General features: G+C 48.1%; 9 protein-coding genes across 9 annotated transcripts; 5 read left to right on the top strand and 4 right to left on the bottom strand.

The window, feature by feature from the left end:
- Nucleotides 1–1,641: 1,641 nt before the first annotated feature.
- On the bottom strand, nucleotides 1,642–2,372 carry AGABI2DRAFT_205353 (hypothetical protein). The gene has a single exon (XM_006461497.1). It carries the CDS (start codon nucleotides 2,360–2,362, stop codon nucleotides 1,880–1,882), a length of 483 nt encoding a protein of 160 aa, XP_006461560.1. The 5' UTR covers nucleotides 2,363–2,372; the 3' UTR covers nucleotides 1,642–1,879.
- Nucleotides 2,373–2,696: 324 nt separating this feature from the next.
- AGABI2DRAFT_59298 (hypothetical protein) lies at nucleotides 2,697–3,179 on the bottom strand (the record flags this gene model as incomplete). Its single annotated transcript, XM_006461496.1, has 1 exon — nucleotides 2,697–3,179. A coding segment is annotated over one exon (483 nt), but the record flags the coding sequence as incomplete, so codon positions are not given.
- Nucleotides 3,180–3,707: 528 nt separating this feature from the next.
- On the bottom strand, nucleotides 3,708–5,088 carry AGABI2DRAFT_118435 (hypothetical protein; the record flags this gene model as incomplete). Its single annotated transcript, XM_006461495.1, has 3 exons — nucleotides 3,708–4,765; nucleotides 4,820–4,927; nucleotides 4,986–5,088. The coding sequence occupies 3 exons, from the start codon at nucleotides 5,086–5,088 to the stop codon at nucleotides 3,708–3,710; spliced, it is 1,269 nt and encodes a 422-aa protein (XP_006461558.1).
- A 1,783-nt stretch (nucleotides 5,089–6,871) lies between these two features.
- AGABI2DRAFT_118434 (hypothetical protein) lies at nucleotides 6,872–9,675 on the bottom strand (the record flags this gene model as incomplete). Its single annotated transcript, XM_006461494.1, has 7 exons — nucleotides 6,872–7,224; nucleotides 7,297–7,510; nucleotides 7,565–7,687; nucleotides 7,750–7,991; nucleotides 8,039–9,358; nucleotides 9,419–9,526; nucleotides 9,576–9,675. 7 exons carry the CDS (start codon nucleotides 9,673–9,675, stop codon nucleotides 6,872–6,874), a joined length of 2,460 nt encoding a protein of 819 aa, XP_006461557.1.
- A 503-nt stretch (nucleotides 9,676–10,178) lies between these two features.
- On the top strand, nucleotides 10,179–13,289 carry AGABI2DRAFT_118433 (hypothetical protein; the record flags this gene model as incomplete). Its single annotated transcript, XM_006461493.1, has 6 exons — nucleotides 10,179–10,311; nucleotides 11,050–11,166; nucleotides 11,221–12,540; nucleotides 12,595–12,836; nucleotides 12,888–13,010; nucleotides 13,071–13,289. 6 exons carry the CDS (start codon nucleotides 10,179–10,181, stop codon nucleotides 13,287–13,289), a joined length of 2,154 nt encoding a protein of 717 aa, XP_006461556.1.
- A 456-nt stretch (nucleotides 13,290–13,745) lies between these two features.
- On the top strand, nucleotides 13,746–14,092 carry AGABI2DRAFT_185742 (hypothetical protein). Its single transcript, XM_006461492.1, has 2 exons — nucleotides 13,746–13,967; nucleotides 14,060–14,092. The coding sequence occupies exons 1-2, from the start codon at nucleotides 13,779–13,781 to the stop codon at nucleotides 14,078–14,080; spliced, it is 210 nt and encodes a 69-aa protein (XP_006461555.1). The 5' UTR covers nucleotides 13,746–13,778; the 3' UTR covers nucleotides 14,081–14,092.
- A 2,166-nt stretch (nucleotides 14,093–16,258) lies between these two features.
- On the top strand, nucleotides 16,259–18,554 carry AGABI2DRAFT_205343 (hypothetical protein; the record flags this gene model as incomplete). Its single annotated transcript, XM_006461491.1, has 10 exons — nucleotides 16,259–16,376; nucleotides 16,440–16,521; nucleotides 16,586–16,743; nucleotides 16,810–16,916; nucleotides 16,967–17,174; nucleotides 17,234–17,419; nucleotides 17,470–17,686; nucleotides 17,745–17,989; nucleotides 18,047–18,396; nucleotides 18,456–18,554. 10 exons carry the CDS (start codon nucleotides 16,259–16,261, stop codon nucleotides 18,552–18,554), a joined length of 1,770 nt encoding a protein of 589 aa, XP_006461554.1.
- A 2,098-nt stretch (nucleotides 18,555–20,652) lies between these two features.
- AGABI2DRAFT_118431 (hypothetical protein) lies at nucleotides 20,653–21,579 on the top strand (the record flags this gene model as incomplete). The annotated part of the gene is made up of 5 exons (XM_006461490.1): nucleotides 20,653–20,845; nucleotides 20,898–21,139; nucleotides 21,192–21,222; nucleotides 21,273–21,313; nucleotides 21,361–21,579. 5 exons carry the CDS (start codon nucleotides 20,653–20,655, stop codon nucleotides 21,577–21,579), a joined length of 726 nt encoding a protein of 241 aa, XP_006461553.1.
- Nucleotides 21,580–23,220: 1,641 nt separating this feature from the next.
- On the top strand, nucleotides 23,221–24,672 carry AGABI2DRAFT_205341 (hypothetical protein; the record flags this gene model as incomplete). The annotated part of the gene is made up of 2 exons (XM_006461489.1): nucleotides 23,221–23,278; nucleotides 23,336–24,672. Exons 1-2 carry the CDS (start codon nucleotides 23,260–23,262, stop codon nucleotides 24,670–24,672), a joined length of 1,356 nt encoding a protein of 451 aa, XP_006461552.1. The 5' UTR covers nucleotides 23,221–23,259.
- Nucleotides 24,673–24,868: the final 196 nt, after the last annotated feature.

The raw sequence follows: 24,868 nt of genomic DNA, 5'->3' as shown, positions 1-24,868 counted from the left end.
GGGTGGTTTGGGTTTTGGGAGAGGGAGCTTTCCTTGGCGAGCCAAGTGCCGCTCAACAGGGAGTTGGGGGTGGTCGAAGTTGAGGATGAGCTCGGATAGATGGCTTGGGATGGGTAAGGGAGGGAGGAGTGCAGAGTGGGGAGGGTAGACGCCTCGGGAAGGGGCATCCGCTGGATTGAGTGCTGAGGGAACGTACCGTGTGTAGAAGAAGGTGTTCGTGTCGTAGCTGAGGTTGTTGACCAATTTGAAAATGTTATTAGTGGGGCGGTTTCTGCTACGGCCTCTCCACCAGCCCTCGACAACGCCCATGTTGTCGCCGAAGACTCTGAAGTGGCCTCCGCCTGGCCTTTGGATTGTAATCGTTGCAGCCAGGAAGTAGAAACCCACGGCCTCAGCCCAGCCGATGTCTCTTCCTGATCCCGGGGCATTCCAACCTGGGACCAGTCTCCAGGCGCGCCACTTGCTACCAATGATAATGCCGATGCCCACTTCGGAGCTTGCATCGGAGAAGGCGTTTGGGTCTGTGACGGTGGGAGATGCTTGGATGGGTCGTTCGACATGAAGGGAAAATAAGGCAGTTTCCCACCAGAGTAGGTCAGTTATAAGGTGTTTGGGGGGCGTGCGGGGCTTTAAAGGCGTGTCTTTGAAAACACCCAGAAAAGCTTCGATGTTGATGAGATAAGGCCGGCCCTGGGAGAGCACCAAGGAGGCGTGGAGAAGCTTGCCGTGCAACTTCTCTGCTTCTTTCAGGGTGTGGGTATTAACACTTTGCCAGGCCGTGATGGCTGCGTGGTATTTTTGACGTTTTGCTAGTGGGAGGGAGACTGTGCGCTTCTCTGCGTCCCAGGTGAGGCCTATGAAGGTGAAGGAGGCAGCAAAAGGTGAATCCTTTGCTGTCTCCCAAGGTATGCCGAGGCGTTCTGAAATAGTGTCAATGTCCTGAAAAGCGTAAGAGAAAAGTTTGTCGTGGGGAGAGCGGGGGGAGGTGGTTGAAAGGTCAAGGATCGGGAGGGCTTTGTCTTCATCATATTCTTCAAACTTCCCATTGTCGAGGGATTCTCCTCTGAACCAGAGACGACCTCTGGTATGTTTTTGACCTCCTTCACATTGAATGATGGACGCCCATCGTGATCTCAAAGAATTGTACTCGGCTAAGTGGGCGCGTGGAATGCGCAGGAATAGATGATCATCGACCCATTTGGAGATGGGTCCTAATCCCTGGGCTCTCATTATGTCAGCGCCTGCATCAGCTACTCTTCCATAGATTCCTCCTCCTGACGTTAGGCCGAACACATTTTGGGTGTCAATGGCAAAGGAGTTCTCGCCATGTAGCTTGACCACCATGCCTGGCCATTGTGTTGGATGGAGGGGGATGGTTCGGTAGGCTTCTTTTACGTCGCGTATGGCACCTTCTGATCCTGGTGGCAGCCTATCAATTAAAAGTGCGATTGTATTGAACGTGCCCCAGGTGCACGGGTATAAATCCGATATGATGGCGCTGTTGATCGATGAGATCTTTCCGATTGACAGGTGTGGGTGCGAGAAGTTTTGAACTAATCTGAATTTCCCTGGCTTGTTTGGTTTAGGGATGATGCTGATTGGGGAGGACTGAAAGGGGCCTAAAATATTTAATAACTGTTCTTTGGAGGCGGGGCCAATGTATCGGCCTTTATTAAATTCTGCATTAATCGCAATAACAAATTCATTAAAATACTCGTGGACAGACGAGGCATTAGAAGGGGTGTGAGTAGTAGTAATGGCTGGTACTCCAGCATGGAAACCGTTATGGAACATCTCTAAAAGTTCGGGGTATTTCGATGTGAAGCCAGCTGCTTCGAGCAACGATACCCATTCGGAAATATGATAAGGCATGCGGGGCTTAAGCTTTCTGAGCTCTAGGACAGCCCTGAGCTCCATGATCCCGATCGCCGCAGCCGGAGCACTGGTGTTTGGGTGCATGGCCGGCTGAGGTGTCACTGCAGCTGCGCGGTTTTTGCCAATCTGTGCAGAGGATAGTGCCGTCGGGGTCCTTGAGGTGCCCTTTGTCGGTCCTGGTGCATCTGTTTGAATCGAGGCCATCCCAGCGGCGGGTGGCTTTGCAGTGTGCAACAGCGTGGGGGTTGCGGCCGAGGCAGGTGGGGCATACGGAGAGTGGGGTGGGTTTTGAACGGGGAGAGGTCGACGAGGCCCGAAAGGACTTCCTCCCTCGCGCCCTACTGTTGTCAGGGGAGTGGGGGGAGGGGCTGCGCTGGCACCTGGAGCGCTTGCGAGGCGGGGAGTGGGAAGGAGAGCGTTGGCGTCGTGTCGGGTGCCTGCTGCGATGCTGGCTGGACGACGAGCCGGGGTCTGCTGCCCGCGTCATATCCTGTGGGATGACATGCCATGTCAGGGAGGTAGGGGCCGTGGCCGAGGGGCGAAAGTGGGGGGGGGGCCGTGGCAAGGAGAGTGGGGGGAAGATGGGTCATGTACAAAATTTTTGTGTGATTCGGAGGAAGAGAGGGGCGAGTAAGGGCGAGATGCGCAGAGTAGCGTCACAGCCAGAACAAAAGGGGAGAGGGGCCGTGGAGGGGTGGAGGATAGGAAGGGGGAGAGGTTTCGAAGTAGTTGAAAAGGGGGGAGAGAAATGGGTGAGTGGAACGCAGTGTGGTAATATTTAAAGGACATACCACGATCAGTTGATTATGAGTGGATATCCTGATGTCATCGGCTATCTGTCTCAAGCGGCTTTCGACTATACCTGCTATGTCGAAGGTCTTGTTGTCGTTGCTGGCTGCAAAATCTCTGTACCAGTCTCGACGAGCCTCTGCCTGATATATTAGGAGGGCTTGTTCACCTTGTGGTTGACTGCGGAGTGGGTGTGTTCCAAGGTTGATGAAGAAGTCCATGAACTTCTGGACGAGTTGGGGCGGCCAGTGGCATTTCGCCATGTGGGCGATGAGATTGTTCTTCGCAATCGACATTTCGGAGTATGACAGATGTTGGTCTTGAATGATGTGTCCTTTCGGAACAGCGGAGGTGCGGGATGGGAGGAGGGTGAGGGTGGAGTCGGCCTTGGTGATGGTGAAGGTGTCAGCTTCTAAAGTGACGGCATGCGAGGCGGCTGCTTCGCAGCCCTTAGGAGTGAAATACCATAACTCGACGTATTCAAAGTTTCGTAGCCTTCGAAGCGCGTGCTCAGAAGGGTCAGGGATTCTGGAGGAGGATAGGTATACGTTCTCCTGAATTTGTGGGGCACCTTTCTTCCTTTCTACAGGGACTGGTGGGTTTGGAGCAGGCGCTGCTGGGACTGGCGGGTTGTTCGGAGGCTGAGGTGGGGCAACAGGAGGGCCGTTCTGTTGCGCAAGCGGATTGCGCTGTCTCCACATTGCTGTGAGCTGGGCGACTGCTTCTTGCTCTGTGAGGCCCATAGCCTGCGCGAGATTGAGCCTGAGTTGCTCGAATTGAGCTTCTGCGTAATCCGGGGGGTCCATGGAGTTTGCCTGGGTTCACACCGGTTATGTGGTATACTCTCTTAACGAACGGAACGTTGGTCTTGATTTTTAAGAAAAGACGTGTTATTCTTCGAAAAAGGAGGCGGCAGGCTGTTGAGCTGCTGTCCGTCGTAGGAGTCCGAAGGTAAGAGGGCGTTACCTTCGTGACCGTGACGCAGCTCACAAAGATCACGCTCTGCTGCCGCCATTCGTTATACTCGTGTTGGTGGCAGACCTTCACGCTGAGCCGAGTCTACCGAGTGGATCAAGTTCACTTCGGTAGCACACATACGCCAAAAATTTCCTCGTCGTCTCAAACACGTCGGGGGGTATATCCCGAAGGATTTGATGATAAAGAATATCAAGGGCCACCAGAGGGTTCCTGGACATAACCCCTTGCGATCGATGCAAAAACGATAACAGAGAGTCGAGCTGAGAGATGGGATCAGCTTCCTCTGGATCATCGATGTAATTCAAACACGTCGACGCAAAAATAAAGAGCCCCGACACCGCATCAAGAAGCTCTCGAAGCTTGTTCCCCGGAGGCCAGTCAGCAGGTATCATGTCATCGTATTTGTCTTTTATTTCGATAAGTCTATCCTTGACGTATCGTTCCACATTCTCCAGGCATTCCGTGTCAATGATAAGCTCCTCGCGGCCACATTCTGACGTTCGGGAGAATGCATTCTTCAGGTGTGCCTCTGGACGACTGATAATAAGCCAGCGAAGCGGGAGATCAGGATTCGTGCGGATGGCGTTGGTGATCATTTCAAGGATCTCTCGCTGAGCCTTCTCGCCTGCACACTCGTCAAGGCCATCCAGGATAACGATGATTGGCTTTCGAGAATGCTCACGTTGGAGGGTGGCGAACGGTTCGATGATGAGTTTCCGAAATTGTATGGGTGGAGAGTTTCGTAGGAGGATGTGGTCTTTGGCTAAACGGTGTTCTATAAAGGAATGGTACTCAGGGACACTCCTAGCAAGCTGATATACAAGCGTCGGTACAACGGTTTCGAGCTTGTCTCGGCCAGCGGTGCGGGAGAAAAAGTACGATGCTCCGAAAAGCCCCTCCTCCTCGCAAGAATCAGCAAAGGACTGAGCTACGGCGGATTTCCCGGTACCGGCAGAACCACGGACCCACAGCATTTTCCATTCATCGTACTCATACACAAGCCACCTCATGAGTCTTTCCCGGATCTTCAATCGTGTGTCGGGATGGCACCTTGGTGGCGGATGTCGAGCGCTGGAATCCTTCGTGGCATCAAGGCATGTATATGGCTCCAATAGTTCGAAAACTTTCAGATCAAGTGAGCGCTTGGCTTCCGTGAAAAATAAGAAAGAATATGTACCCGCTTGCCTGCTTGAAATGACATTGTTGATATAATTCATTTTCAATTCATTGATATCGATGAACTGACCACCGCTGACAGTGAAGTCATGCGCATTGGAGAAAGAGCCTATGATGTTACATTAGCATGTTTCGGTAGTGACTTTCAAGCGTAGCTTTGCCTTTACCAATCTGCTGATCAGGACGAATCGATGGGGATCGTGATCGACGGCTCAAAAGTCTAAGCCAGTTCTTTGTCCGATCAACAATGGAGGGAGATGGTAGGGTCATCGAAATCAAACAGCCGTGATATAGTTGGTAAGGGGACGGTCGAAAAGAAGAAATGGGTGTTGAATAATGGAAAGTGTCATCATGGAAACCACCTGATTCATCCGTCATGTCACGGCGCTTATTGTAGCAGTTTCGAAATACCTCGCGTCCATGTTGGTCATGATTGAGAATTCCACTCGTTGATCCACGTAAATATTTTTTATGCCTGGTGTGGCCCGGAAAGCAATGAGGAAAGCAGATAGAGTTGCAACCTCACTATCAGGCGATCCCACGGAGTGTATCGATCATTGGAGGTGAGATCTGGTTGAGGGTCTTTTCTAATCACCGATTCGCGTCCACTGGTGCAGTTTTCTCCTAGGCGGAAAATCTACGGTCAACGATGGTAATTTGACCTCGGTGAAGTTCAAGCGAAGAACGGTATAAATCCACTCAATAGAGACGGTCAGCAACCCATCTCGAGATGAAATTGAGTGAGCGAGTTCCTCACCCCACAGTGTCCACAAAGTAGAGACGGTCAGCAACCCATCTCAGTTTGATTTGATGGCTCAGATTAGTAGATAGTTGGCTCAGAATGATTGGAGCAAGTGGGGTTATGCCTATGGGGTTACTGACAAAAAAGCAGGTAATAAACGCTCGAGACGCCCTGTATCGTTCTTGTCGCGATTGGAGCCCGAACAGGGAGCACTATCGATAAATAGTCTGCATCGAGAGCGCGTTGTTGTCAGGAAATCGTGCGGCTACCGACTTAGTAACTTGCGAGATTAAGACGTCAGGTGGACACTTTGTGGACACTGTGGAGTGAGGCTGGCTCAGATCAGGCAGAAACTCGCTCACTCAATTTCATCTCAGGATGGGTTGCTGACCGTCTCTAGTGTCCACTCTAACGTCCTAATTCAGTTTACTAAGCCGGTAGCCGTATGATTTCCTGCCAACAACGCGCTCTCGACTCGGATGCAGACTACTTATTGATAACGCTCTCTGTTCGGGCTCCAATAGCAGACAAGAACAATCCAGGGCGTCTCGAGCGTTTATTACCTGTTTTTTTATCAGTGTCCCTAGAAGTATGACCCCACTTGCTCCAATCATTCTGCACCAACTATTTACTAATCTGAGCCATCAAATTAAACTGAGATGGGTTGCTGACCGTCTCTAATGCCGGAACAGAATTAGGTGATGATGGTACGTCTAGCCTAATTTGATTAAGCCTTACATCTGTCAGTGAACTTATGAAGCCGTGTGGAGTCGGTAAAACGATTACTTCCAGCGTGGCTGATCACTATCACTTATCGACACTGTAAAGACTTCACTGCCATCCTAGCCTACCTAGTTCCCCGAGTGTGTCAAATCTAAGCTTTTGTCTCGAATTAATACCAGGCTAAAGGTCCGTTTCTATGATGACGGCACCGAGTGGAAGAGGATTTGGGATCTGTGGCTTTTATAGATTAGGCAAAGTCAGCTCTGCCGATTAGTTTGTTGAGCCCCTACCAAAAGCTTAAAGGATGGATGGAAGATTTGGAGCATCAAATCTAATTCTTCTCCGAAGAACATTCCCAGGTCACTGCTTGTGACAATGTTTTTTCTTAAGTGTTTCGTGTCCTAGCAGCCAATTTACCGTTACTATCTCAACAGAAACATAGCGCTATGTTATAAAAGAAAAAATTCGTACTATAAGCCCGAGTAAGCCGGAGACGAAGGATTCAAAAGCCACATTTACTAAACTACAAATGGCACTTCAGTGATCGATTATGCATCGACGATACAGAAATAGTGATGACCAAAAGGATTAAATGGGTGGGCAACGAGTTAGTCTGGTGTGAGTTAGCGCCGCGGGACTTGAAAGAGATGTATAGGCTTGTTCGAAACGAGCAACAGGACCAGCCCTGGCGGGCTTCTCCAGGTTGCTTGAGAGCCGCGGAATTGCGCAAGCACGAGTAGTAATGATGGGACGTGGTGGACGGGGGAACGAAATCGGTACCAGGTGTTGGGCGACCGCGGGAGGCGTTGCCACGTTGAGAGGGAAGGAGAGTGACGTGTTTTGTTCGAGCTTCAACCATGCAGTATGAAGGTAACACGGAACCATGATGAACATCACCATGCTGATGAACTCAATTGTGTAATACGAGGGAATCACCAATGCTTGCAATCAATTAGTCCGCATGCAAGAATTCGTCAGAAGTGGGTCATAACAACCCCCCGGCCATACTTAACCCATCGCCAATACTCCTTCTTCTTCATTCCACTTCAATTCGTCAAGGTTATCGCGGTACTTGGATATTTCTGCTTCAGTAGGCTCCTGGTCACTGCGAAGGGAATACACGGGCTGACGATGTGAATGTCCGGACTTTGTTCTCCAGACAATCACTGATTTCAAGCCATGCCCAATGAAAAAGAACTCCCGGGTCCATTCATCACTAGGGAGAACCTAGCTGCCGTTCAGACTATGACAGATAACAAAGGTACCGGTTTATGTGCTTACAAGTTTTAGGGGGAATCGAGCTTGTTTGGCGACACCATTCCCTATCACGAGGTTGAAATATTCTAACAGTTGGTAGTCCGTGGGACTGAACGGCTCAATCCGCACAACGGGGTGTGATGGGTCCTTATAAGTACATCAGGTCAGTACAAGAAATAAGATCGAAATTAGAAATAGAAAAAGATTACCAGTCGGCAGAGTATGGCGATGGCAATAGAATGGCCGGGTGGCGAATATCTGAAATCAATGTTGGAGAGCTGGGAGTGAAGATCTTCATTCACACCATCCCATCGCATTTCCAGCATATCGTCTGATAAGCCGTATTTAAGAAAGCCGATGATTGACTGAGAGAGCGACGATCTATCATCATCAGACGCCCAAGTTAAACCAGGGAGATGATCACGCTTGTGCTCATCATCGAAATTCCACCCTGAAACCGGTAAGGTCAACTTCCATATTTTTCGGAATAGAGCTTACCGTCGCAAGCGTGAAAGTGAGTAAAATAAACTTCGGACCAGTAGATGAACGACTGTAGAAAGGTCACTTGTGCATCGTACTCGCCGATGACAAACCTTCCAGAACAGTGAGGATCGAGGAGGAAATCTTGAAATGAGGCATGATAAAACTGTAGTTGGGATTTCGCAGCGTCTCCTGGTTCTGGTACGCTTATGGCGGAGTAAAGTCCACGAGTGGCCTTGTAGAACGCATGTTGGTCGAGTCGGAGAAAGTTGCAGAGTGCCTGCGTTGAGGAGAGTATATTATCTGGATCAAATTGACGTCGGTAACACATATAGGCCAAAATTTTCCTTGTCGTCTCAAACACACTGGGGGATATATCCTGAAGGATTCGAGAATAGAGAAGATCGAGGGCCGCCAGAGGGTTCCTGGACACAACCCCTTGCGATCGACGAACAAATGATAACAGAGAGTCTAGCTGAGAGATGGGATCAGCTTCCTCGGGATCGTCGATGAAATTTAGACACGTCGACGCAAAAATGAAGAGCCCCGACACCGCATCAAGAAGCTCTTTAAGCGTGTCCTGTGGAGGCCACTCTGCGTGTATCATGTCATTGTATCTGGCCTTTATCTCGATAAGTCTATCCTGGACGTATCGTTGCACGTCCTCCCGACATTCCGCGTCGATGATAAGTTCCTCACGGCCACAATCCAATGTTTGGGAGAATATATTCTTGAGGTGTGCCTCGGGGCGACTGAAGATAAGCCAACGAAGTGGGAGGTCTGGATTCGTGCGGATGGCGTTGGTGATCATTTCAAGAATTTCTCGCTGAACCTTCTCCCCTGCGCACTCGTCGAGGCCATCCAGGATAACGACGATTGGCTTTCGAGAATGCTCACGTTGGAGGGTAGCGAACGGTTCAACGATGAGTTTCCGGAATTGTACAGGTGGAGAGTTTCGTAGCAAGAGTTGGTCTTTGGCCAAGCGGTGTTCTACGAAGGAATGGTACTCAGGGACACTCCTAGCAAGCTGGTATACAAGCGTCGGCACGACGGTTTCGAGCTTGTCTCGACCAGTGGTGCGGGAGAAAAAGTACGACGCTCCAAGAATCTCCTTCTCCTCGCAAGAATCAGCGAAGGATTGAGCTACGGCGGATTTCCCGGTACCGGCAGAACCACGGACCCACAACATTTTCCATTCATCATACTCATGCACAAGCCACCTCATGAGTTTTTCCCTGATTTTCAATCGCGTGTCGGGATGGCACCTTGGTGGCGGATATCGAGCGCTGGAGTCCTTCGTGGCATCGAGGCATGTGGATGGTTCCAAGAGTTCGAAGACTGTCGTGACAAGTCGTAGTCAGCCCTTGGTTTCCATGAGCAATGATCAAGGGTACACACCTGCTTGCCTGGTTGAAATGACATTGTTGATATAATTGATTTTCAGTTCATTGATATCAATGAACTGACCACCATTGACAGTAAAGTCATGTGCATTGGAGAAAGAACCTATGATATTACATTAGATAGTGACTGTTAAGCGTAAGTTTGCCTATACCAATCTGCTGATCAGGACGAGTCGATGATCGTGATCGTCGGCTCAAAATCCTAAGCCAATTCCTTGTCCGATCAACAATAGAGGTAGCGGGTAGGGTCATCGAGAATCACACAGTAGAGAGTGATAGAGGTGGTGAGGGGAAGAAACGAGTGTTGAACGTTGAACAATGAAAAGTGTCATCATGGAAACCACCTGATTCACGTCACGGCGCTTATTGTAGTTGTTTTGAGACACCTTGCGTCCATGTTGGTCATGGTTCCGAATTCCAATCATTGATCCATGTGAATATTTTTTATGCCTGGTGGCGACCCGGAAAGCAGATGAGGAAAGCAGATAGACTCGAAGGATTTCAAATTTCCTACCCAGCGAGTCACAAGTCATGCTTGCATGTGACACGTGTGGTCGTCGTCACGGTCTTCCCTAAAGTCCTTACTAGAAGTGTCGACTTCGTCTCCAAGCACCCTTGCTTGGGTGTTACAATAACAACCGATACCTTAATTTTTACATTCATTCACAATACACTTTTGTACATACGGTTTAGATTAGAGACTATTTATTAAGGTGTTGTCTTTTCGTGGAACTCTCGGCTTCTGTTTCTTCTAGATGCCTTTTTGGAATAACGCGCAGGGGAGACACACGATAAGATTGTTGAGAGATTTTGATGACACTGTGTTTATGAAGGCCCATGAAGGAGCTTTACTTGCGGAAGATGAACGAAAAATCGATGCAGCAACACGTATGAAATTATGGGCAAATGGAATCGTCACGAACAGAACCTGAAAAAAAGGATATCGAAATTATTTAATGCAGATTCATGATTTTAATACAATACTTAAGCGTTTTGTAAACCACCCGAGTAGTGCTCGCTGGGAAGCATTGAGGAAAACGAGGTATGATGCAAGAATGAATAGTGTCGAAACAATTTTAACAACCTTCGAATTCTTTCGCGCGCACCGTACATCTTGCTCACAAGTCGAGCATAGTAAATATGGTAAAATCGCGCTCAAGGATCTTTCTGGTTGGGGCAAGAACAAAGGGCTAAACGGCGTTTGGTTCGATGCATGCGCGTGTATCACGTGTATTTGGTGTTGTGTACGATTTACAGCAAGACATGTCCCAATATGGTTACGAATGGTGGTCCAGAAACCCTTGCCAAGCAAGGGAATGGAATCTTTGAAACGCGCGACTTGAGTTGGTAGGACTTTCGTCAGTAAAAGCCCCTTTTAATATCAAATCCGTTCTTTACCTCTTCACTTCTCCACCCCACTGTTCCACAAACTGCAGCGTCATCTCTACTTGACCACCTCCATTGCTGCTGTAGGAAATCAATGTCGCTGTCCGTGCCGCCGTTCTTTGATCGCGCTAAAGGTTGGCTCTCGGGACGGCGATCACCTTCTTCATTGATACGTCGAGACGAGAAAACAGGTTCAAGTGCAACATGTTTTCATCGACTATGTGCTGATACGCATTCTAGGTTCTTTCTCCAATGCGCGGGACTTCACCATCACCGGCGGTCAATTCATCGACGCGGGTGGCGTGAACGAAATAAACAATAGTTACATCACCAATGTCATCTCAAGTGGGAGGGCAGGTATGTAATGATATTCATTGCTAATGACGACCCCTGTGCTGATGTGTCCGACAGTTTTCGAACTACTGGAACCGTATGCATGCCTCGAAGCTACAAAAGACTCCAGCGCTCGACATCCACCCCCAAGGTGTCATCCTGGAACGCGATTGAGGATCCAAGATAGGCTCACGCAATGGCTCTTCAATGAATCTGATGAACGGAAAATGCTCTGGGTTCGTGGTTTTGCCGGAACTGGTAAATCTGCGGTCGCCCAATCGTTTGGTGACTTTTGCAGTGATGCGAAAAGACATGGAGCGTCATACTTCTTTTCCCGGACTACCAGCAGAAACAAGCTCGACACTGTCGTGCCAACGATAGTATACCAACTCGCGATAACGGTACCTGGATATAGACCCCTCATAGAACATCGACTCGCCGACGATCCACTCTTACTACGAAATTCTCCTGAGGTTCAATTCCGAAAACTGATTGTAGAACCATTCGTTACTCTCCTACACCAGCGCCCTTCTCAGTCGTTCGTCATTATTCTGGACGGCCTTGACGAATGCGATGGGGAAGACCCTCAATTGAGGATACTCGACATGATCAACCACATGATGCGTACGAACCCGAATCTTCCCCTCCGCTGGCTTATCTTCAGTCGTCCTGAAGCTCATCTCAAGGACGCATTCTTTGATCTTACAAATTGTGGTCGTGAGGAACTCATTCTGGATGCCGAATGCCGAGATGACGTGGAGAGGTACACTCGGGAGCACATCTCGCGAATCAAGCACAAGTTGAGGAAATTCGTTCCAGCCGACTGGCCTCCCGAGGAGCAGATGAGGGAGCTTCTCAATGCCGTTTCTGGACTATTTGTTCTGGCCTCGACGTGTCTCAACTACATTGGTGATCCGAGTGAAGCTGATCCACGATCTCGACTTGATGCTTTGTTGATCTTTATGCATCGTTCGCAGGAAAACGTTTCTATGAACCCTCTGGCGGCCCTCGATCTTTTCTATTCACGAATCCTTGAGGGTATACCTTCCGCAATATTCAAAACGACAACGCGTATTTTGGCTCATACGTCCTATAAAAGTCAATTTTATGAGCTTAAACGCCTTCACTCGGCTCAAGCACTCTGCAATTTCCTCAGAATCGACCAGGTGGCCTTTTACAAGGCGGTACGAGGACTTCATGCTGTCATGAGTATACCAGAACCAGAAGACGCTGCTATATCTCAGTTACAATTTCACCATACCTCGTTTCAGGACTTTCTCCTCGATCCGAATCGTTCCGGGAAATTTGTTATTCGAAAACACGAGGCGCTACTGGACATTGTACAATCGGGTATCTATTGGTATGAAGTTGATGTGATACATTTTCATCCCTGCATTGGTAAGCCCCGGTCGATGGAACTCTTCTGTGACTATTCGTTCTTATGAGTTTCAGGATGGGATTCTGAGCTCGGACATAAGCATGATAGTTTGCCCGGTTTGACTTGGGTGTCGAAAGACACTCGATCGCTGCTCTCTGAATCGATTACGAGATTTCTGCAATGGGGCCTTTTTAATCGTGATTTTGATATGGTATTGGATGGTGTAGATGAAGGCCTCCTTTCTCAACTCTTCAATATCGACTTCAGATATTGGCAAGCCCACAACGTTCTCAACCTCGCTATTATCTGTCGCCTCGTAAGCTCATTTCTTGTCTCCTTCTTCCCAGTAATGATTAATATTCATCAGGATCCTTTAACTTCGCTTGTGCGCACGGAGCCGTCTGGTGCCATGGATCGCCAATTGCTCGAGTACTTGAACCTCGTGATAGGGAACGGAATTGCCAAACCCGCTACATTCCCTCTCCGACGTGTAAGTCCATAGATCTGATACGTTATCTATCGTATTTATTGTATACTGATCTGCTACCAGGATTTACCTGATGGTCAATGGATCAGGAACTATTTTATCATTGGTCATGGTATCAAGTCGGTGATTGTCTGGACGACAAAGTCTCCTTTCACAAGGGGTCGGGTAACATGTTCGCTGCGCTCCGACAAGGAACCCTCGGATGCGCAAATATCGAGATATCAGGAATATCTTCGAAAGTTCGGGTGGGACGAAGAGAAAGCGAAGTTGGAGATGAAATGAGTATCAGTCGTGATAGGCAGGTGATTTAAGTGGCGCTAAGGTACGTTTCTCCATGCCGATGTTATTCTTGAGGAATCCTCAATCTGAGGCCGGTTTCAGATTTGTTCTGTGTGTACAGTACTGATGAACATTGGGGCTGTAAAATTTTCACCCGTAAGTGAGACGAGGGAGGAAGTGAATCCATCATACCAGACTCTTACACACTTCCAGAGAGAAAGGTGAAGTGATGTACGATGAATACTTGTTCCTACATCACAAGAATACAAGTTATTCTAGGTATCCTTAGCGAAGATAAGGTGTTATGCTATCCGCAATCGCTCGTTCCATGTCCCCCGACCATACCGCTGGCCGTTATAACATTGACAGGCAACTGAAATTCCGCGGGATAGGATGGACGTAAGGAACAGAGCTCGCCACTCAAACCCTTGAATCATACAACTCTCGTCAACAATATCATCGTTATCTGTGGACTCATCATGAGCATAATTCATGTTCATCAATATGGCCCAAAACCAAGCCTGTTGCACAGGCTGTCACTGGATCACGACTGAGATTGCCGGTTTCCCTTCTAATGATGACAATTATATACCCATTCGTATTCATACCCCGGGATGCAAGTGCGGGCTTATGGCGCACACATTAATCGGTGGCGGAACATCATACAAAGATGTTCAATCAGTACGTCCCCTTTTAGTATCATAAGGATTACTAGGCCAACTAGCGTAGCCAAACTTACGGACTATTAAAGAAGTTCTACGAATCTTTTATAGATCATATTGATTCCAACTTGACGTGGCGCGGCGCCGAGTTTCTTCGGCTTGGCGGAATACTCTGGCTTAGGAGTTGACCCAGTTGATCTAGTATAACGAGTTGGCGTGCCCATAAAACCCGGATCTGACCATTTCATGCGCCCAAACACCATTGGTTCAGGCAAGTGCCCTTTTTTGGGAAGCTAAAAATGAGGGTGAGTCTTAAAGATGATACGATCCCGACGCCTTCTGATTTAGAGCAAGTTTACCCCAGCGCGGATGATGAATCCTGCAAGATTCGGCAAATGTTGAATCAAAGCTGTTGGAAACTTGGAATGCAGGGTCGTTGGATAGATTTGACAACTGATAAAGTACTCGTGAGAGTAGTACCCTTTTTGACAGGCGAATATTTGAATTTGGACGTCCTCAGCATTAGCATTTTGAAGTGGCTCGTTGTAAACTCTTCCGTAGTTAAAGTATGGCATACGCGGGGTGCGTCATTGGTGTGTTCATCACCTCAAGCATCTGGTTGCATAGATCTAGGTGACCGTCGCTAACGGACCTCAAGACCCTTATAATTACGAAAGGATTCGATCTGGGACGGAAATCTCCATATTCATCAATCCGCTGAGATGTGACAAATTTTTCCGGGGCAATCGTCTCATTACCGTCTCATTACTTCTTCTCATCAAGTCCCCATCGTTGTCCAAGCGTTGATCTCATTGCCACAAGTCTCACGTTATGGTGCCCTATCCTTTTTTTTGGCATCATAACCCTCAAGACGTGATGCGAGGGTGTAGATTGGTGAGTTTGAATTGATAGCTTGGAGGCACTTTCTCGGAGAAGATGATTGAGTGAGGATACACGCAACCCGCAGCCATGAGGAGCCAGCAGACTTCGGGAATCATGTATGTTTTCGTTGTTCGTTCACATGTTAAATGACAACCCGGCGCTGATGCGTCTGTTTTTTTGTTCCAACTATTACAACGGTATGCGTGCCTTGTGAAGCTTTAATTGGTCCCATCGCTCTGCATCCGCGGACCACCATCAAGGAGGTATCATCCTGCTACGCAATTGAAGATCAAACATTGATTGCGCAATGGCTCTTTAATGAGGCACTGGTAAGTTCATATGACTCGTCTAATATCTCAGTCAAACTTATGTTGTTGGCCCAGAGATGCGCCCTGAATGCACCCAAAAAACACTTTGATTAATTCTCGGTGCCGTTTTTCAAGCTATTTTAAGAATACATAAACATAACGAGCCAGGCCCAGACATACGTCAATGGTGGAAATATTTTTTCAAAACTGAAGTCTGATGAAGGCCTCAGGTACGACAAGGGGCCATGGAAAACAGTACCAGCCGCCACGACTACTGACTTATAACCCAAGGTGTAACACTACCAGCAATTTTATCGTAAATCAGTCGAACCTCTACGACATTTTGGGGACAGAGGTGCCGCGGGCCAGTGACTTTGGGAAAAGGGGTTTGAACAGAATCCAGAAAAAGGACCCTTCTCGGGATCCGACATGTCTAGGGATTATTCGGGGTCCTGGTTGGCTTCTTGTCAACGAGCCCTTCACGAAGATAGCTTGCTTCTTCCGGATCACAGCAACAGTCGTTCTGATAAGAAAGCCAAGCCGTACCGTATGTGTTATATCAACATGTTTCCAGTGACCCGTTATGTCTTTGTGGCTATCAGACTGTCGTCTCCCCTAGATGAATCCACCAAACTCAGGGTCCCAAATGGATAAAAATGGCTGCAATGTCTATTAATAGCATCGATCCAGAAGAGATAGTGCGCTATTCGCAACCGATGGCGAGGGCATTAGTATCGACAGAGAGTCCATCAATAGTACGCAAAGCCAGTACAACAAAGCTTCCCGTAACAATTGCACAGTTCGGTGTTACGATGCTAATATACACATGATAGGCCCCTCAAACTGTCTTCATACGCGGACTGTTCAACATGATGAGGCATGGAGACAATTTGACAGGTCACAGATCGCAAGGGTCACTCGTCGATGTTCAAATCCTAACCCGAGGCTGAACATAACGATAAGTAAGGATATCCAGCCATCAAGATGATTTCAATCTAACTCGGGAATGCCGGAGTTTCAAGAAACGAAACCATAGCGTCCTAGCTCGATGCGGTGTCTCCACCGAACAAGTTTTCTGGTATATAAGGATTCTCATATCAACGATTTAAAAATGCTAATCATGTTCACCTTGCCTGGTTTCGTGATACTGGGCTTTTTCATCACCTCAGGCCTATGCACTGTATATCAGCAGCTGAGCGACCTGTCGGAGAAGAAGTTTGATTTTGTGATCGTAGGGGGTTAGTACGAGACGTTTAAATTGACTGTCGCCCGAATATCTGATATCTTTGCTTGTTTGAAAGGAGGAACGGCTGGGGCTGTTCTTGCTAATCGCCTTTCCGAAGTGAAAAAATTCCAAGTCTTGGTTATTGAAGCAGGCCCTAGGTACGCTCAATTAATTAATTCTCCACACATAGTTTGCTTAGACCCTCGGCCGGTACCCGTAAAGCGATGAAGGAGTTCTAGATTCTCAAGTTCCTCTGTTCGCTTTAAATCTACAGAATTCTCCTTATGATTGGAATTTTACCACGACGCCACAGAAATTCGCTAACGGTCGGAGAGTGCCATACGCTCGTGGACATATTCTTGGGGGCAGTAGTAGTATCAGTGAGTATCCGTCCTCTTACTTGGAACGCAGCGTTCAATGAGCTCAGCATGCTCCTTCTCAAATAGATTTGATGGTTTATGCACGCGGAACAGTCGATGATTATGACAGGTGGGCGCGTGTTACGGGTGATCCGGGCTGGTCATGGGACGAAATGTTCCCTTACTTGATAAAGGTATGAGTGCCTACCTGCGGTAGGAGACGTACAACTAAAACCTGGAATAGGTTGAACGTTTCGTGCCGCCTACAGATGGCAGGAATATAACTGGAGAATTCAACCCAGTCATTCACGGGTATGACGGTATGACTCGTATCTCTCTACCCAATCGGCTTGAATTGCCATTTGATACAAACGTTCGGGCCGCTGCGGATGAGCTTGGAGGTAACTTCGAATACAAACTTGATTTGAATGGTGGGAACCCTCTGGGTACCAGTAAGTGTTTCAAACGTTTCTAATCTCATACAAAGCACTAATATAAACGGTCTTCTTAGCGTGGTCACAAGCTACGATTGGTGGTGGACAGAGGAGCAGCGCCGCTACTTCCTATCTTACACGCGAAGTACTTGAGCGGAGAAATCTCCACGTTCTGCTGAACACAAGGACAACTCGGGTTCAACGATCTAACAATTTCCGTTCTGATGGCCCAGAGTTTGATCACGTCGAAGTATTTGGCAATGGTTAGTAGTCCCAAGTTAGCCTAATTATTCGGATTATCTAACGCGAACAGGAAACAAGTCGCGCATCTTCCAAGCGACTAAAGAAGTTATTCTTTCAGCAGGTTCAATAGGCTCACCACATATACTCTTCCATTCTGGATTTGGAGACGCTAAGGAACTGCAGTCGGTCGGAATCAACCCTCTCGTTAATCTTCCAAGTCTCGGGAAAAATCTAACAGACCATCCCAGCTTTCAAGTGGACTTTGCGGCAAATACAACTGAACCAAAGTACGTTCGTACTAGCCTTCCTGATTTGTTCCGTGGCTGAGCGTGCTCCCGATATAAGCGTCCTAGCCAATTCAACGCTGCTTGCAGAGGCATTGGAACAATGGAACAATTCAAGGACCGGTCCTTTGTCGAATATAGCAAACAATAATCTCATATGGGGTCGACTCCCGATAAATTCGTCCTTCGACGATCCCAGCGCAGGCGCTAGTTCACCTCACTGGGAATTCATACCAGTCTTGAACTTGAGGCCTATACCCGACCCTCACGTTGTCGCAATAGTTTCTATAGTCAGCCCAGCCTCTCGTAAGTAACTCATCCTGTTCAATGAGAATACAAAGATACTCAAAACTCCAAACCCAGGTGGGACGCTGACCATTAATTCCTCGGATCCATTCGACTCTCCCGTCATTGATCCAGCATTCTTTACAGCTCCAGTCGATGTCGCAGCCGCGCGTGATGCAATTAGAAATATCCGCAAATTCTTTGCTGCGAAGGCATGGGAAGGATACATAATATCTGAGGCGGTAGCATCAGCACATGCCGAGTCTGATGATAAGCTTGATACTTTCATCAGCGGCAATTTCGCCACTACTTGGCACCCAGTTTCTACAGCGATGATGTCACCGAGAGGAGCGGATTACGGGGTTGTGGATCCGGATTTGAAAGTGAAGGGTATACGAGGACTGAGGATTGTTGATGCATCCGTAATGGTGAGCATATTGAGTTTCTCCTCTCTGCGACAAGTAGGTCTGATGCGCTGCCTCGGAAGCCATTCATTACTGCCGGAAATACCCAAGCGGCTGTATATGCAATCGCAGAGCGTGCTGCAGATTTTATCAAACATGACTGGGCGTGTCGAAAATGCTGAAGGAGATCCAATGATAGAACATTTTAATCTTAGAAACTACGTACACTGGGTATGACCCGGAGAAGGAAATAATAATGGAAGGCGATTTTTTTCTGAAAGTGATGTGCCCACAAGCCGTCAGATATATACATGATGCTTTCTGTGAAGGGCTTCCGCCGCTAGCATGAATTTCGTGGTATTGCTGGGAGACGAGTCGTGGGAAGACGGAACAAGATCAAGCCGGCTTAATCCGTGCCCATGATCTCGAACATGCACAACATTGAACGCGACCAAATCAACATTCTGCTACCTTACGACTTGGTGAACATTTTTGATAGGCAAGATGCCCAATTATCCGCTAAGATGCCAAATTCTGTCTGCCGTATTAGATCCTGTTGCGTTGCCAAAGCGATCCATTCAATATTATGCAGTTACAAGGGGTGAGTCTTATTGATCAATTCTCCTTGACGTTCTACGAGGGAGTATATTGAACTGTGAAGGGACTGAACGCGTCGTTTTAACAACGCGAGGTGGACACGAGGCATTCCAAAACTGTTACAATAGGCGCCCGTGACCGTGAAATGACAGTCAGCGTGGTTCTTATGTCAAGACTCTTCCTTTCCATCATTCCCTCACCGCCCCATCGCTGCTGGTTGAATATTTGAATGGTCACGTCGCAGCAATCCCCCTCCGTTGTTGATCGCACGAAGAGTTGGCTCAAGTTTTTGAAACGAGGACGATTCCCAACGACTCGTCCCAATCAGCATTCTGGTACAAGCTACTTGATTTCACTATCATAAACAAGCTGATCCAATGTCGTAGGCTCTTTCACAAATGCGCAGGACTTTACTGTCAACGGTGGTCAGTTTATTGATGCGGGCGATATCAATGAAATGAAAGTCAATTATATCAATAATGTCATTTCAAGCAGGCAAGCGGGTGCATGCCATTTACTATTGCTCGCGGAAGCCAAACGCTGACTTGTCTCGACAGTTTTCGAATTATTGGAACCATATACATGCCTCGATGCCACGAAGGACTCCAGCGCTCGGCATCCACCACCAAGGTGCCATCCTGACACGAGATTGAAGATCCGGGAAAGACTCATGAGGTGGCTTGTGAAGGAGTACGATGAATGGAAAATGTTGTGGGTCCGTGGTTCTGCCGGTACCGGGAAATCCGCCGTTGCTCAGTCCTTCGCTGATTCCTGCGAGGAGGAGGAAATTCTTGGGGCGTCATATTTTTTCTCCCGCACCGCTGGCCGAGACAAGCTCGAAACCGTTGTACCGACGCTTGTATACCAGCTTGCTAGGGAAGTTCCTGAGTATCATACCCTCATAGAACACCGTTTGGCCAAAGACCATGTCTTGCTACGAAACTCTCCACCTGTTCAATTTCGAAAACTCATCGTTGAACCATTCGCCACTCTCCAACACCAACATCCTCGGAAGCCAATCGTTGTTATCCTGGACGGCCTTGACGAGTGTAAAGGAGGGAATGCTCAGCGAGAGATTTTTGAAATGATCACCAACGCCATCCGCACGAATCCAGATCTCCCGCTTCGCTGGCTTATCTTCAGCCGTCCCGAGGCACACCTCAAGAATGCATTTTCCCGAAGTTTGGAATGTGGCCGTGAGGAACTCATCATCGACACAGAGTGTCGGGAGAATGTGGAACGATACGTCAAGGATAGATTTGTCGAGATTAAGGCGACATACGACGATATTATACCCGCAGACTGGCCTCCACAGAATGAGCTTGAAGAGCTTCTTGATGCTGTGTCGGGGCTCTTTATTTTTGCGTCAACGTGTCTAAACTACATCGATGATCCCGAGGAAGCTGATCCCGTCTCCCAGCTAGATTCTCTGTTATCATTTTTGCGTCGATCGCAAGGGGTTGTGTCCAGGAACCCTCTGGCGACCCTCGATCTCCTCTATTCTCGAATCCTTCAGGATATACCCCCGACGTGTTTGAGACAACGAGGAAAATTCTAGCGTATATGTGTCACCGAAGCAAACTTGATGAGTATGATTATCTCTACTCAGCGCAGGCACTCTCCAATCTTCTCCGACTCGACCAACGTGCTTTTTACAAGGCCGTGCGTGGACTTTACTCCACCATGAGTGTACCGGAACCAGGAGATGCCGCGGAAACCCGATTACATTTCTATCATGCCTCATTCCAAGACTTCCTCCTCGATCCTAACCGTTCTGGAAGATTTCTCATTGGGGAGTACAAGGCGCAAGTGATCTTTCTGCAGTCGTTGATCTACTGGTTGGAAGTTGATGCCACTCACTTTCACACTCTTGATGGTAAGCCCGAGTCTGGAGAAATCTGAAGACTGGTCTTAATTAGCTTTTTCAGGGTGGAATTTCGATTACGGCCACACGCATGATAGTCTCCCCGGTTTGACCTGGGCATCTGAAGACAATAGATTGCGGCTCTCTGAATCAATCACGAGGTTGCTTGAAAGGGTCTCATTTGACCGTTTGATGGAAATGCAATGGGATGGTGTGGATGACGGTCTTCTCGCACAACTCTCCAACGTTGACTTCAGGTATTGGATGTCTGTACGTCTTTATATCATCGCTGCCCTCTGCCGACTGGTGATTCTATTTCCAATATCGATCTTATTTCCTGTACTGACCTGTACTTAAGACCTATCAACTTCAATTGTGCGGGTTGAGCCGTCCGGCCCCACGGACTACCAACTGCTAAAGTATTTCAACCTTGTGATAGGGAACGGTGTCGCCAAACCTGCTAGATTCCCTCTAACATATGTAAGCACAATAAGTCGATGCCCTGTTATAGTCTGAACTGCGGCTAGTACCTCCCTGAGGATACATGGAGCCGGAAATTCTTTTTTCTTGGGCAAGGTCTGAGATCAGTGATTACCTGGAGAACAAAGTCGGTTGGCTCAAACATTGGTATCATGCATTCCCTTCGCAGTGACCAGGAGCCCACCGAAGCACAAATATCCAAGTACCGCGATGATATTGACCGTTGGGGGTGGAATGAAGAGGAAGCCGTGTTGGCGATGGGTTAAGTATGGCTGGGAAATCATTACGAACCATTTCCATGAGTTCTTTATCACACTGTATTTGTATGCGGACCAATAAATTGCAAGAGTTTCGTGTTACGCAACCGAGGTCATCAGCATGGTGATGTTCATAAAGGTTTTGTATCACTTACCTTCATACTGCATGGTTGAAGCTGTCGACTGGCTTGAACGAAACATGTCACACTGACATTCTCACTCCCCTCCCCTCTCAACCTGGCGACACCTCCCGCGGTCACCCAACGTCACACACTGATTTCCATCCACCACGCCCCGTTTTATTGCTTCTTCGTGCCTGCACAGTTCCGCGGCTCTCAAGCAACCTGAAGAAGCTCGCCACGGCCGGTTCTGTTGCTCGTTCCTTGTTCGGTGAACACTCAAGTACTTACTGCTTATACACGACCTCGGATAGACGTGTTGAAGTCACAAGACATGCAATATAGTTTTATTTTCAAAAACACGACGACATGTTTGACAACTGATACTAGACGGACGAGAAGAACTACAAGCAAACCGAACTACAAACTAGTATAGACAGTCGTCGGATCTGTGGGGCGGAGATGAGATAGTGTCCTGCAGAAATTCAATATTCGTTCGTAAATCTCTGATATCACTCCCGAGGTGCAAAAAGGGTCACGTCGTGAAGTCTCGGGAAAAGGGAAACAAGGTTTCGAGCGAGCATGAGTGTTCCTTTCAGATCTTGCGGAAGGTTCTGGACCCAAGGTAGCTCCAACCATCGCAAGGGGCATTTGCCAGAAGATCGAATAGATAGAGTAGAATGTACCGGTCAAGGAAGACAAGTCCAAGGGTAGTTTCAATTCACATAAACATGGTGCACCGTGGTAGGAAAGTCTGTTGTTGGCGCTAGGTATTATTGATGAGCTCTCAAGACTCGGCCATGAACGCATGATTTTGATTATATCTCCCTTGGAAAGGGGCAACCTCATGTTGCGAAGTTCCAAACATTGAAGTGGACTTTCCTTCGGAACTTTAGGAATGTCTGCAGGTGAGATAATGATTTCATTCGTGTTTTTGTTGGCCTCATTTTCAAAACTGAGAGAGTGGAATGAGGGAAACGCCTTAACGATAGTCAAGCGGTCTGGTTCGGTGCCCATGACAAAAGGGGTTCGGCAAGGACCAGGGCACGTGAGGCGTATGTACAATCACCCTCCAACTACTTTTCTCTTCTCCGTTTCAATGCCACGAGTCCCCATGGTCATCCCAGATCATGACCATGCGTCTTAGGCGATCCGCGTATATGAACTGGGTAGGAGTTCTGGTTCTGAACGACGACCTTCGAATGCAGAACGAGGTGCACACGAGGCGTCTCAAAACTGCTGCAATAAGCGCTGTGACGGTGGAATGACAGCTTTTCAAGGCCCGTTCCTTCCTTTCTGTCGTCCTATCGCCGCTGCTTGATTCTCGATGTCCCAACCCGCTCCCTCTATTGTTGATCGTACAAAGAAATGGTTCAGGCTTTCGAATCGACGATCAGGATCTCCATCGATCCGTCCCAATCAGCAGATTGGTATAGGTAGAATCCCGCTTGAAGTCGCTATCAAAACATGCTAATGTTAAATTGTAGACTCTTTCTCCAACGCGCATGATTTTACTATCAACGGTGGTCAGTTCTCCAATGAACAGAAAATCAATTATTTCAACGTTGTCATGTCAAGTGGGCAAGCGGGTATGTATTCTGTTGTGTTGCTCATAGAACTTCCCAAGCACTGACTTGTCCCGATAGTCTTCAAATTATTGGAACCGTATGCATGCCTCGATGCCACAAAGGACTCCAGCGCTCGACATCCGCCACCAAAGTGTCATCCCGACACGCGATTGAAGATCCGGGAAAGACTCACGAGATGGCTTGTGCATGAGTACGATGAATGGAAAATGTTGTGGGTCCGTGGTTCTGCCGGTACCGGGAAATCCGCCGTTGCCCAGTCCTTCGCTGATTCCTGCGAGGAGAAGGAGATTCTTGGAGCGTCGTATTTTTTCTCCCGCACCACTGGTCGAGATAAGCTCGAAACCGTTGTACCGACACTTGTATATGAGCTTGCTAGGAGTGTCCCTGAGTATCATCACTTGATAGAACAGCGTTTGGCTAAAGACCAACTCCTGCTACGAAACTCTCCACCTGTTCAATTTCGGAAACTCATCGTTGAACCTTTCGCCAACCTCCAACGCGAGCGTCCTCGAAAGCCAATCGTCGTTATCCTAGACGGCCTTGACGAATGTCAAGGAGCGAATGCTCAGCGAGAGATTATTGAAATGATCACCAACGCCATCCGCACGAATCCTGATCTCCCACTTCGCTGGCTTATCTTCAGCCGTCCCGAGGCGCACCTCAAGAATGCATTCTCCCCAATGTCGGAATGTGGCCGTGAGGAGCTTATCATCGACACAGAGTGTCGGGAGAATGTGGAACGATACGTCAACGATAGACTTGTCAAAATTAAGGCGGCATACAATGATATGATACCCGCAGACTGGCCTCCGCAGAACCAGCTTCGAGAGCTTCTGGATGCAGTGTCGGGGCTCTTTATTTTCGCGTCGACGTGCCTGAATTACATTGGTGATCCAGAGGGGGCTGATCCCGTCTCTCAGATTGACTCTCTGTTATCATTTTTGCGTCGATCGCAAGGGGTTACTTCCAGGAACCCTCTGGCGGCCCTCGATCTTCTCTATTCTCAAATCCTCCAGGATATACCCCCCGACGTGTTTGAGACAACGAGGAAAATTCTGGCGTATATGTGTCACCGAAGTAAATTTGATGAATATAATTATCTCTACTCAGCGCAGGCACTCTCCAATTTTCTCCGACTTGACCAACATGATTTTTACAAGGCCGCGCGTGGACTTTACTCCGCCATGAGTGTACCGGAACCAGGAGATGCCGTGGAAACCCAATTACGATTCTATCATGCCTCATTCCAAGACTTCCTCCTCGATCCTCACCGTTCTGGAATATTTGTCATTGGGGAGTACAAGGCGCTAGTGACCTTTCTGCAGTCATTGATCTACTGGATGGACATTGATGCCACCCACTTTCACACTCTTGATGGTAAGCCCGAGTCTTGAGAAATCTGAAAATCAACCTTACCATTTTCAGGGTGGATGTTCGATATGAAGCACGAGCACGATAGTCTCCCCGGTTTGACCTGGGTATCTGAAGACAATATATTGCGGCTCTCTGAATCAATCACGAAGTTGCTTGAATGGGTTTCGTTTGACCGTATAATAGATATTCGATGGGATGGTCTGGATGACGCTCTTC

This window comes from Agaricus bisporus (assembly GCF_000300575.1).
Source record: "Agaricus bisporus var. bisporus H97 unplaced genomic scaffold AGABI2scaffold_6, whole genome shotgun sequence".
Taxonomy (NCBI): domain Eukaryota; kingdom Fungi; phylum Basidiomycota; class Agaricomycetes; order Agaricales; family Agaricaceae; genus Agaricus; species Agaricus bisporus.
This window is presented reverse-complemented; position numbering and strand designations above follow the sequence as displayed.